Source organism: Desmodus rotundus, chromosome 5 (assembly GCF_022682495.2).
Source record: "Desmodus rotundus isolate HL8 chromosome 5, HLdesRot8A.1, whole genome shotgun sequence".
NCBI classification, from domain to species: Eukaryota; Metazoa; Chordata; class Mammalia; order Chiroptera; family Phyllostomidae; genus Desmodus; species Desmodus rotundus.
This window is the reverse complement of record NC_071391.1, coordinates 41500871-41513547: the sequence shown is the minus strand read 5'-3', so window position 1 is coordinate 41513547 and position 12677 is coordinate 41500871. Positions and strand designations below refer to the sequence as shown.

The 12677-nt window shown below is 42.6% G+C and overlaps 1 protein-coding gene across 1 annotated transcript; it reads right to left on the bottom strand.

Moving 5' to 3' along the window:
• Positions 1-4593: 4593 nt before the first annotated feature.
• Positions 4594-12202, bottom strand: OVCH2 (ovochymase 2). Its single transcript, XM_024558677.3, has 7 exons — positions 11931-12202; positions 9749-9858; positions 8023-8114; positions 6290-6462; positions 5847-5942; positions 5450-5601; positions 4594-4862 (listed from the first exon to the last, which is right to left on the bottom strand). The coding sequence occupies exons 1-7, from the start codon at positions 12016-12018 to the stop codon at positions 4611-4613; spliced, it is 963 nt and encodes a 320-aa protein (XP_024414445.3). The 5' UTR covers positions 12019-12202; the 3' UTR covers positions 4594-4610.
• Between the last annotated feature and the right edge of the window lie 475 nt (positions 12203-12677).

The following is a 12677-nucleotide window of genomic DNA, read 5'->3' as shown; positions in this document are numbered from 1 at the left end:
CTGCACGAGGCTGGGAGGGAACAAGAAGCAGGCTGACAGTGAGGGCTAGTCACACCAGCCCTCACGTTCCTTGCCCTGCACTGATGCTGGGGACTCGGGGTTGTTAGTGTGCATGCACACTTCCTTGTCTCATGAAACCTTTTTTGCCTTGGCTTCTAATTGCTTTTTTTTTTTTTTTAATTCCTTTTAGGTACTGCTGCCTTGAGGTTCCATGATTTCTTCTCCTTCATTTTTGTTCCTCTGACCTCATACTCCATTCCATACATAAATACAGGTAGTTTCCAGGTGGTTCTATCCTTAGTTTTCATCTGTCTCTGCCCAAGCCCTCTGACCAGTCTCATTCATATCCTCAAGTTCAGCTGTCACCTCTACAGGTCTGAACTTCAGGCCTGATTTTTCAGTTGTCCCCTAGACATCTCCCTGAAACTTAACATGCTATAAATGAAATTTCTCTGGGTATGCACTTCTGGTCTAATTACTTTTATGTGCCCTTCTCTTAGTCTCTCATGGTCAAAACTTAGGTAGCATCCTTGATTCCTCCCCCTTCGTCTAAGTGACCAACAAGTTCTGATTCTTTTTGTTTCTATTCCCCCCTTTTCATTCTCTGGCCCTTGCCGTAGGTCCAGCCATCATTCTTGTCTCTTGAACTAATGCATAATTTCATAAATCTACCTCGAATTGTTTCCCCCTCCAATCTATTCCTTATGTGCTGCTCTTATACCACTAAAGTATAGCTCTAATCTATTTAATTAATCCACTTCCTGTTAATCAGTAAAGTCCAAATTTTTCTAACTGGCTTTCAAAAGTTCCATAATTTGGTCTCAAGTTGGTCTTGAGAAAGAACTTCCAGCGAAGATGGAGGTGTAGGTAGATACACTTTGCCTCCTCGCACAACCAAAAGAAGGACAACAACAAATTTAAAAACAAAAAGAACCAGAACATCCAGAAAATTGAACTGTATGGAAGTCCAACAGCCAAGGAATTTAAAGAAGAAACACTCATCCAGACTGATAGAAGGGGCGGAGACGGGCAGCCAGGGTGGAGAGGACCAGGGCAAGTGAGGCGGCGGTTGGCAGACTGGGCAGTCCCACGTTCACATCTGGGTAAACCGGAAGGAACAACTGGGGAGCAAGACAGACCACACAACCCAGGTTTCCAGTATGGGGAAATAAAGCCTCAAAACCTCTGACTGAAAAAACTGGGGGGGCAGGAGAAACTCCCAGCCTCACAGGAGAGTTTGTTGGAGAGACCCACAAGGTCCTAGAATGTACACAAACCCACCCACCCGGGAGTCAGCACCGGAAGGGCCTGATTTGATTGTGGGTAGTGGAGGAAGTGACTGAAAGCCGACTAAGAGCCAAGCAAATGGCATTGTTCCCTCTTGGACCCCTCCTCCACATACAGTGCCACAGTGCAGCAACCTGGGTTGCCCTGGCAAATACTTAAGGCACCACCCCTTACAACATAACCCATGTGCTGACACAAAAATATGGCCCAAACAAAAGAACAGATTAAAGCTCCAGGAAAAATACAACTAAATGATAAAGAGATAGCCAACCTATCAGATGCACAGTTCAAAACACTGGTAATCAGGATGCTCACAGAAATGGTTGAGTATGGTCACAAAATAGAGGAAAAGGTGAAGGCTATGAAAAATGAAATAAAGGAAAATGTACAGGAACCAACAGTGATGGGAAGGGAACCAGGACTCAAATCAATGGTTTGGAACAGAAGGAAGAAAAAAATTTTAACCAGAACAGAATGAAGAAATAAGAATTCAAAAAGATGAGGAGAAGCTTAGGAACCTCCAGTACAACTTTAAACATTCCAACATCCAAATCATAGGGGTGCCAGAAGAAGAGGAAGAACAAAAAATTGAAAACTTATTTGAACAAATAATGAAGGAGAACTTCCCCAATCTGGTGAAGGAAATAGACTTCTAGGAAGTCCAGGAAGCTCAGAGAGTCCCAAAGAAGCTGGACCCAAGGAAGCACCCACAAAGGCACATCATAATTACATTACCCAAGATTAAAGATAAGGAGAGAATCTTAAAGCAGCAAGAGAAAAGGAGACAGCTACCTACAAAGGAGTTCCCATAAGACTGTCAGCTGATTTCTCAAAAGAAACCTTGCAGACAAGAAGGGGCTGGAAAGAAATATTCTAAGTCATGAAAGGCAAGGACCTACATCCAAGATTACTCTATCCAGCAAAGCTGTCATTTAGAATGGAAGGGCAGATAAATTGCTTCTCAGATAAGGTCAAGTTAAAGGAGTTCATCATCACCAAGCCCTTATTATATTAAATGTTAAAAGGGCTTATCTAAGAAAAAGAAGATAAAAAATACAAAGAGTAAAATGCCAACAAACTCGTAACTATCAACAACTGAACCTAAAAAAAACAAAAACAAAAGCAAACTAAGCAAACAACTAGAACAGGAATAGATTCACAGAAATAGAGGTCACATGGAGGGTTATCAGTGGGGAGGGGGAGGGGGCAGAATGGGAGAAAAGGTACAGAGAATAAGTAGCATAAATGGTAGGAGGAAGTTAAGAAGCACAAAATAGACAAGAGGAGGTCAAGAGTAGTATAGGAGATGGAGAAGCCAAGGAACTTATATGTACAACCCATGGACATGAGCTAAGGTTGGGGAATGCTGGTGGGAGGGGGCATACAGGGCAGATGGGAATAAAGGGGAGAAAAAAATGGGACAACTCTAAGAGCATAATCAATAAAATATATTTTTAAAACATTTGGTCTCAAGTTGCGCTTCTGATAAGACCCCACCACATATCTAACACTTCAGCTGCTTTGATTCACTGGTCTCCATTACAACCTACATTTTCCTATCTCCATCCTTTAGTGTCCATCCAGGATGACAGCTGGAATACGTATTTTTCTTTACCTGTATCCCACTTCCACCTGACAAATGTCTACTCTTTTGTCCTTTAAGGTTCCACTTAGAAGATGTCTGTGCTCTAGAGCCTTCTCTGTTCTTCCTGCTCTGAGCAATCTGGGAACTCTTTCTCACTTTGCTTCTTGTGGGTAGTTCCACAGACTCACAGAACCACTGTGGATTTGAGCTAAAGATGCCTTAGAAACCATTTGGTTCAAATTTTTTCTTTATGAATGAGGAAACTGAGGTGCAGAGGTAGGAAGGAGCTTCCCAAAGTCATAGAGTGAGTTCACTGCAGCCATGCAGTGTAACACCGGGCTGAGTCCCCTGGATACGTAAGGACACTTTCAGGTTAAGGTGTGTAGCTTATTGACAACATCTGTACTGCCTCACCCTCCTCCCTCAAGCCTCTGATCCAAAGCGAGGTGGCAAATGTTTGCTGAATTGAGATGGGGCTCTATACTGACAGGATGTGAAATGGGAGGGAATCTGGGGCTCCCCCCGGGTGAGGGACTGTGCTGACTGGCATGGAATGGCTGTGGGTTTTCCAAGTGGTGGTTTTATACCTAGTGAGTGAGGACAGCTCCTGCAGAGGAAGACTTCTGATTATAAGGGGAACTGCTATTCAGAAATGCTAGATGTTCAGTTCTGCTTCTAGAGGAGGAGGCTAGAGAAATACCCACCTTTGGAGCTCTTTCTCCGCTTCCCTGGGAGAGAAAAAGAAAGAGGCAATTCAAGGTTTGTGGTATCCTAAACAATATTTCAACAAGTTAGCATCTCCCTGGCTTACAAGTGTAGAAATTTTTCTAGTCAATATGCAACTAATGAAAATCTAATCTGTGGAAAGAACAGAAGGAATACATTGACAAAGCAAAATTGGCCTTTTGCTTTAAGGACATGATTTTATGCTCTTTATTAAATAGGTGAATTAAATGACAGGCCATGGCTAGCTTGGAGGTTGCACAGAGCAAGAAGAGGTCATCTGGTCTACTTCTCTCATTTTTACGTGAGAAGGGCAGCTGGAGATGGAAGTGCTTCACCTACAGCCACAAAGAATTGCTAGGATAGCTACAGCTTGAACTGAGGGCTCAGGTATCTGCCACTGGACCATATCCTTGAAAACAAACCCAAGTCTTACTAAACTAATTTGAATTAACCCCCTTGTGAAAAAACAGAAGCCCTATTGGGGCTGGAAGCCACCAGTTAAGAAAACAATTAAGTTTGATTTGGAGGCAGAAATGAAGTTCCAGTTAACCCCCTGGTCAGTCTAGTAGAAGGGTATATGTAGACCCAGGTCTTTTCAGACTCATGGAACCTGGATCTGGACCAGGCCTTCTCAACTGTGGCACTTGCTAGCATTTGGGCTGCATCATTCTCTATCGTGGGGGCTGTCATGTGCATTGCAGGGGGCTTAGCAGCATTCATGGCCTCTACGCACTAGTTGCTAGTGTTAAATCCCCACCTCCAGTTGTGACAACCCAAATTGTCTCCAGACATTGTCCCCCGGGGTCCATATTTCCTGTGGTCGATAACCACCAGTCTATATACTATTGCTTGCTGAATCTTGCTAGCACAGTTGAGAAGTGGCGAATACATATTTGTATGCCATACCACATACCACATTTTGCTCTTGTTTTAGCTTAAGGAAATATCACAATACTTATGTGCTACCCTAAGAATAGAAGCAGAACCTGCCTGCTCAGTGGTCCTAACTGGGCTAGACTCTGCTGATCCTCTTTCTGGCCCTGACTTCTTGACCTGACATGCTAGCTTCATTACCAATTTGGATGTGTTTTTGGATCCAGGGAAGCACTTTGCTAAGGTCTGTGAAGATCCCAGGGGATCCTTGATCATCTCTCTGCACATTGTTTCTCCAGCCTCGACCACAGCCCAAACCCCAGGAAGTCACACCAGCGAGAGTCCAAGTCCCTTTCTTGTTCCGGCACATGAGGGCACCTCCTGAATCTCCCTGTAGGGAGAAAAAGCCTCTGTTACCATCACAGTCAGTATCTGAGACCCAGAGTGCTCGCTCTTTTCACCCATCCAGAGGGTCGATGAGGATCAATAACATTTCTTCACTTCTAATAGTTTGGACTGAGGCCTGGAAGCACAATTCACATTAGATCCTCAAATATTAGTGGCGCCTATCAGTTCCATCTCCTTCTTTCCCATGCTAGGCTTTCATCAAGCATCAGGCTTTCTTCCTTTTCCTGTCTCATCTCACAGGCTCAGAGAAGTCCTGCCCCATAGTAAAATTGACCTTAGGTTTTGGTCAGCAGCAGGGATGGAGGGAAAATAAATTTCCCCTTATACATGAACTGGAAGCCTCTAAACAGGAAAGAGCCAGCCATTCTTGAGAGATATTATTGGCATTATCTGTTATCTATTCATTTGCAAAAAGTGGAAGACCTTCTCTGAATTTACCCTCCCTGGTGTAAACAGGTGGTTTAAACTCTCCCTTTACTTTGACTCAACCTGTCCTGTCACTCTTGACCCATCTTACAATGCTGAGGGAAGCCCTGCCTGGGACCCATCAGCCCAGCTGCTCCCACCTACCTGACACGCATCTCTCCCTCCATCTGCGAAGCCTGTGCAGAGAAAGGTCCGCCCACTGATGGGTTTCTTTAGGGTTAACAGAGCTGCCGCACACTCCTCCTGGGTCAAAATGGGCAGGTCCACTTCCTGCAAGACTTGTGGGAGGATGCCGTCTAGAAAACAGAGATGAGAGAGCCCCAGCAGGGCACTCGTCCACCCTTTCTGAGATGAAGGCGCCGGCCCCGTTCAGGCTTGTGTCTTCTGCAAAGACCTGAATTTCTAAGTACATCTTGATATTCTCTGTTTTTAAAAATGTTTACACCATTCGTTTAAAAAAAAACATTAAAATTTCTATTTTCTGATTAACCAATAGAAAGTCCAGACATCTGATTAAGGGTAGGGGCATAGAAATCCTTACCTTCAGTCAGGCGGCCCCAGCCTGCAGTTGTACAAATCAGTCCAGGCTTAAACTGTTCTCCTGGCTCCGGAAGACACATGGGCCCCACAAATTGGCCTGAAATAAAGAGCAAGGCAGGGCATGGAGGGGAGCACACCAGAAGCCACTCATCAACTGGCAGCTAGGTGGTTCCCCCATGATCTTGAAAGAGTTGTGATATTTTTGCCTGACACTTCACGTGTCACTTGTCAGACAAAGAAAGACCCTCTCCTGACTCTGCATAATTCCATATCTGAAGCTACAAGTAAAAGCATTTCAGATAGGGGACTCTCCACCTCAAATCCTTGTCTCTATGCCCTTGACCCCAAATTGTCAGGCATAACATATGCTGTAAGGAATGTGCTATACAACAAATTTATGGAGAACGTGGGATAGATAATTCAGAGTGAGCCTGAAACTTTTACCAAAATGGAAGGTGCCAGCCATCTTCAGAAGCGCGATATCGTAGTCCATTGGTTTCTTGGTGGAGAAACATGGGTGTATGATGATGCTTTCAATGGTGAGGGTTTGCTCTCCCGGCTCTCTATGGCTCAAGTCATGTTTTCCAGCAGTAATGTTCAAAGCTGAGGCACTGTTTCTATGAAGAGGAAGCAATGAAACGAATGATTTCATTGAGCCTCTGAGTACAGTTGTAATGGTTGACAAATGGGCCTCCTCAGAGTGGCATGGATGGATAACCGGGGTCATGGCTGCTGAACAGAAAAAGTAAGAGTGATTCTAACACTCTTACTGAAAATGCAGAAGTTCTCAGTGTGAGTAGGGGAGTAGTAAAGAATGGCCTCATGGAGTCAATGACGTAATAAATCGAATACTTTGCAATGCTATCTGTAAAATGTGTAAAGATACATATATATCATATATATATATATTTCTATATATATTTATATTGTAATTCAGGGGCCTAAAGCTAGAGTGGACTTTATGTAGCTACCCTAGATGGTTGGCCTGGCCCCACTATCAGCAAATGATTTGTGATCCCCACTAAGTGTGTTGCTTAGTGGGTTGCTAAGTGTGTTGCTAAGTGTGTTACTGTGAGAGACGTAATGCATAATGGACGAGCACATGGTAAGGGACGTAATAGCACCACACCGCTCATGTCCCAGAGAGCATGCACGCACTCTCAGGGCTTTGGAACAGATTACAGCCGTGGGCGGTGGGGGGCTTCTCCTTGCCTCCTTTATGTTTGTAATTTAGAGACCTGGCATGACACGGCAAAGACCATTCTGTCCCCCTTCCTGAAGCAAAGTTATCGGAAAGAACTGCACGGGATGAATTGAGATGGATTAAGATCTTTGGGCTTGCCACATTTTGAGGCTTTTCATTCCCCAAAGTGCTGAGTTTATTTAAAAAATGGGAAGGGCATAATTTTCTCCTGGTGTACTTTCCTGGCTCTTGGCTGTATTAAGTACCTAACCTAACGCATAGCAACTCGCTAGCCTAACCACCTGCCACACTGCGGTGGAATTATCAGTTGGCTCTTTGTTAGACTGTCAGCTCTCTGAGGGCAGGACTTAGGTCTTACTCATCTTTGTATCCTTGGTACCCACTAGTGCCCAGCACCAAATAAATATACAACAGATGTTTGTAGATTTGAAATAGGGCAAATATGGGGGCATGACCTTGACTGCAAGAGCACTGGCAACAATAGAACATTTGAAAGCACACAGGAAAGGGGATAAGTGACGGAAGTTGGTAAATTGGAGCTCGTAGAGGCAGAGTCAGTCCTGGAAGAAGACATGGGAGCCTTCTTGATGTTGTACTGGCCTCCTTTTGTTCTCTCTAATCCAGTTCTTGCGATGCATTAATGAACTGCATGACTTTTTTTCACTGAAATTTAGGGAAACTAGGAGAGAATTTTCACAAACATTATCTTTGTGCTACTTTTTTCTTACTTGGACATTATTCTTTATTAACTTCCACTCATGTGTAACTATTCTGCTTCCTCGAGAGATGTATGTTTTCTACCACGTCGAGTGCCCTCTGACAACATCACTAAGCCCTACTTGTGTTACACAATTAAGATGTTCTCTCGCCAAAGCATGTATCACACAGCTCCTGTTTTAAGAGTTCTTGCTGCAGACTCCAAGGGAAAAGAAGGGTGATCTGACCTGTATGCGTGGGCTGGGCCTTCCCATACCTGTTTGCAACACAGTGAGCAGCCGTAACCACCCACTGTGGGGAGATGATGGTTCCTCCACAGATATGCTTCTGCCTTCGTTTCAGAGACACCTGAAATGCAAAGACGTTAAATAAGAGCAAGTCAATGCCATGCGGTCCCCCAAAACCTGGAGACTGGGCATGTTCTGGAAAATAGGCCCAGATATCTTCTTTACAGATACTAGAAATCATGGGCTGTAAAGATATGAAACCCACTTCCCTACAGCTCAGAAGAAAGAGCAGTGCTGGAACCACAGCTTCCCAGCCCTGGTTCATGGGAGAGGTGGCTAATTTCAGATCATTGGCTATAAGTATTTATTTTGTGTGAATTGTTTGTATTAATTTATTTTTGTAATAATGCTCATTCATATTGTTACTCTAACAATGTAAACAATACCTGTGAATGAAGAGAAAGAAAATGAATCGTTAGATATAGCAGAGTCCAAATGGACAGGTTTGGGAGAAGGGCAAGGTGAGAGAGCTAAGGGAGGCTTTCAACACGTGCTCCAGTGCCTCCAAGCCTCTTAGAGAAATGGTCTGGACCTACACTCCTCTGGTGCTCTTAACTATTTGACCTCTATGACTTCTTTCAGCCAACTTTTCTGTACCCTGCCTCTATCTTTGGTTTATTCTGTTCATGATATTTCATTTGACTCTAAAATTACTTACAGAATACAAGTAATACTTTTAATTCCATTGTTAGAATAAGAAAGTAAGTGATTTATTAGAATTGTTCTCTTTTTGACCAAAAATTATTCAATGAGCATTAAAAAATATTTAATGCAGAGAAAAGACTAAGAACAGAATAAAGAGCAAACAAGTAAGTCAGTGATTCCTCCCTGACTATGACTTGAATAGGGACTTCTGAATTGACTAGCCAACCAACTGACCAAGTAAGGAACTAACTGGTTAACCAACTCTTCAACCGAGTAATTAACTCATCAACCCAGTGAATACAAACTCAGTCAACCAACCATTACCAAATATCTGCTCACCTAAAAGTTAATACGGCTGATTCAGAAGAAGTGAAAATAGCGAGCTTTCACTCTACGTGCATAATTAAATGGCAAGAATACAGTATGGCTCCCAGGTAAAGAAAGTTGGAAGATGTTCAAAGACAATAAATGTAAACACCATTGGCTAGGGACGGAAGCACAGAGACATCTCTGTGGCATGGGAGGATCAGGAAATTAGACCGAGACAGAATTCTTAGGGTATTAGCTATTAAGAAGGCAGTAGCCTTGATTATTTCCTGAGAGGTCCTATGGTATAGGTACAAATCTTACACCTCAGGCATAAAGTAGACCTATGGATATGATACCTTTGACTTCCCTGGTCATCTTTAACTATAAAGATATAAATATATTTTTAATATATGTATTGAATCAGAACATTATTTTTTAATTGCAAATTTAAACATTTTTCGTCTTCTTGAAGTGGGATTTTTGGCTTAGGGGTTGCAAGTTATGGATGGCATTTTCAATTTTTGGAACAAGGCAGTATGCATGTAACTGTTCTGGACATGCTTTTTGTGCACCTGAACTTGTCCACACCCTGAGGGACTTAAATCCCCGCACACACTCATGAGATCTCTGGTGACGAGGTAGGCAGAATGGAGCACACCGATGAGTGGCATGTGATTCTAAGAGATCCAATCCCAAGACAGCTTATAGTTCACCCACCAGGGAATGTTCTCTGAGTCTTACCTGCCATGGGTAAGAGCCCTTTACCACTTGGCTTCCCCCAACAATGCGACTGAAAATGTTGAAGTAATTCCAAGGCTGTGTCTTTACCAGACTCTGCCCACAAGTGGGAGCTGGGGAAAAGAAAAGAATAAATAAAATGAGTGAGTAGATAGCTTCTAACACTGAGGGATACAGGGAACTCTTCTGAGCAAGAAAAAACTGTAGGACATGGATCATGTAGAACGATTACAAAATGGTTTTAAGTTAATTGTGGGATTTGCCGTCATTGGCAGTACAAAGGATTATTCAGCTTCTGTCACGTAGAACATGCATATCATGATATGAAGATTAGGAGCCGTGAGGCAGATCCCCACTGGATTAGCAGTGGTGCAGCCCCCTTTGCTTCTGAGCAATCTGGACCCTTTGAGGCTCCTCACAGCACTCTGTACTTCTATGACATTAATTATATGCATTATGGTTATTTCTATGTCTTTGACCCTAACTAGACAGTGGGCTCCTCAAAGGTATGAACTTAATCTTAGAAATACCTATATCCACAATATCTAACACAGTTCCTGAGGCATAGAAGTTGCTCCGTTAATCCGTTGAGTGGATGATGCCATAATCTGCCTGAAATTGTAATTGTGTGTACATCATCTCCCCTGCTCCACCCAGGGGGCTGAGTCTGAGACCATGTTCTGTGGTACCTGGCGTACAGTCAGATACTGGATTTAATTTTCTCTGAGAGTAGAAAGTAGCAGATTATTCAAGGAGAGTGAAGTGGAGAGAAGACTGTGTCCTGATTCACACACACAGCAGACTGGTGTTAGGGTAGAAGAGTTGCCAGTTAATAGAAGAAAGAACTCTTGTCTTTGTGGAAAAGACTTTGTCCCCCCAAAAGTTGCATTTACTTATTTATCCTCAATTTTTCTGACTCCTCAGCTAAGAGATGGGTTAGATTAAAGATGTTTGCAACTGCCTGGTCATTCACTGTCTTCTGTCCCTACCGCAGATCATTCTTTCCTACATGTGTTCTAGGAAGGCCTAGAAGGCCCTGGCTCATAATCACCCTACTTCTTTGCCTAGCGGAGTCCTCTGATCCTCGCTCTTTGCTTGGAGACTCCTTGACTGAGAAGTCTTCCTTGATTTCCTCAAGATGTGCTCTAAGTGTCTCTCTTATTTCTGGTAGTACTCTTCTCTCTCTCCCCTTTTATAATTTTGTCGTGCAGCATTGTGATAGTGAATTGTTTGTCTGTCTTCCTCATTGGACTGTGAACTATTTGAGGAAAAAAAATGACGTCTTCATTCATCTCTGTATTTCCAAGGTTTGGCACAATTCCTGGCATCAAGTAGACACTTAGAAAAGTTGAGTGGACGAACCAAAAGTTTTCCTTGAGAACATACCCTTGAGAGCATGGCTGTTTAGATTAATATGCTAAAATATATAAAACTCTTTAAAATAACGTCTCCTTTAGCCCCTCCCCACTCTGTGCCTGTGAATCAAGCACTATTACCCTCATGTTGCAGATGAGAAGACAAAGAATCAAAGAGATGCACGGCTAGTTCATAGCAAAGCATGGATGCAACACTAGCCTTTCGATTCTGAACCCACTGCAGCCATGACGTTAGGATCTAAAGCTGGTTTTCTGTTTCAGCTGAATGAATCATAAATACTTCAGATATGAAATATACTATTTTCTGAACTCATTGGAGAAAAGACAGAAAACATGATGATTCTCAGGGCTGGCTCAGATCTGACTGTGGAGAAGCTGCAGAGAACTGTACTCAGCTTTCACTTGAGGCAAAAAGACCATTTATAATACACGACAGTGAACATGCTTCATATTTCCCAGCATGGCAGTTTTCCAAAATATTACAAATGCTTCCAAATTTGTGCTATTTCCTGAATTGGTTCCAGGAATGAGGATGGGATTGTGCAATATGTCCAACTAAGTAAACAATCCCAGTTTTCTCCAGATCGATGCAACTTGTACAAATTGTATTCTATAAACGTCTTTCCCAGTTTTATGTGCTGATTTCAGGAGAAAAGTCCAAACTAATTACATGAAAAACAATTAGGTTTCCACAGTATGTTTGCTTCTCCAGTTTTCCCAAAGAAGTGTGGACTGGAGTAGTGATGCTCAGTGCCAGCAAAGGTTATTCCTTCAGACAAAGATAATTATAAGGCTTGTTTGGAACTTACCTTTGGAAAGAGAAATAGTTGCAGATTTATCTTGTTCCAAACAGATCATTCCAAGTAGTAAAACCAGTTTATTCTTACTCATAGGCATTTTGAGATTCAGGGTTTCTTCCTGAAATTTTAAAGAGACTAAAGAGAACCAAAATAGAAAGCCTTGTGAGACCAGCAAAAAAGCCAATTTAAGAGGAGGTTATTTGTTAACTAAAACTTGAGGCATTCAACCATGTCCATATGATGTTTCTGAATGTGGTTTCTTGCGAAGACCTTCGTAAGATGTGGGAGTCGACCACAGAAGCATAATCTTGATTGAGCAATATTACACGCCCCATTACACTCACACCAACTCACTGTTTCTCAGAGTCTGTCAGCCTAGCTAAGTGGTTGGTGTCTAAGGTTTTCATCTGCAACCATTACTTGCTTCTTAGTACAAGTTTCCACTTTCTACAATAGGATTGGATATCAAAGTTGTCCATGTTTACAAGAGTAGACTTTACTACATGCTTGCAAACAACCCATGAGGATATGCTAAAACATGTTTTTCTTTCTCTTATTTTCCAAGTGTAAATGAGTGGTTATAACCATGGGTTAGAGAAGAAGGGGAAAGGAAAGATAATTTGGTAGCCCAGTCAGGAAGTCACTCATTCAGGGTGCTGTCCTTTGGGGCATTGGTGATTCTGCATTCTCTCACTACTGTTTTGTATTTATAGAAGATTCTAAACCTCCTTTACTTCTACACCTGCTAGATGCTGT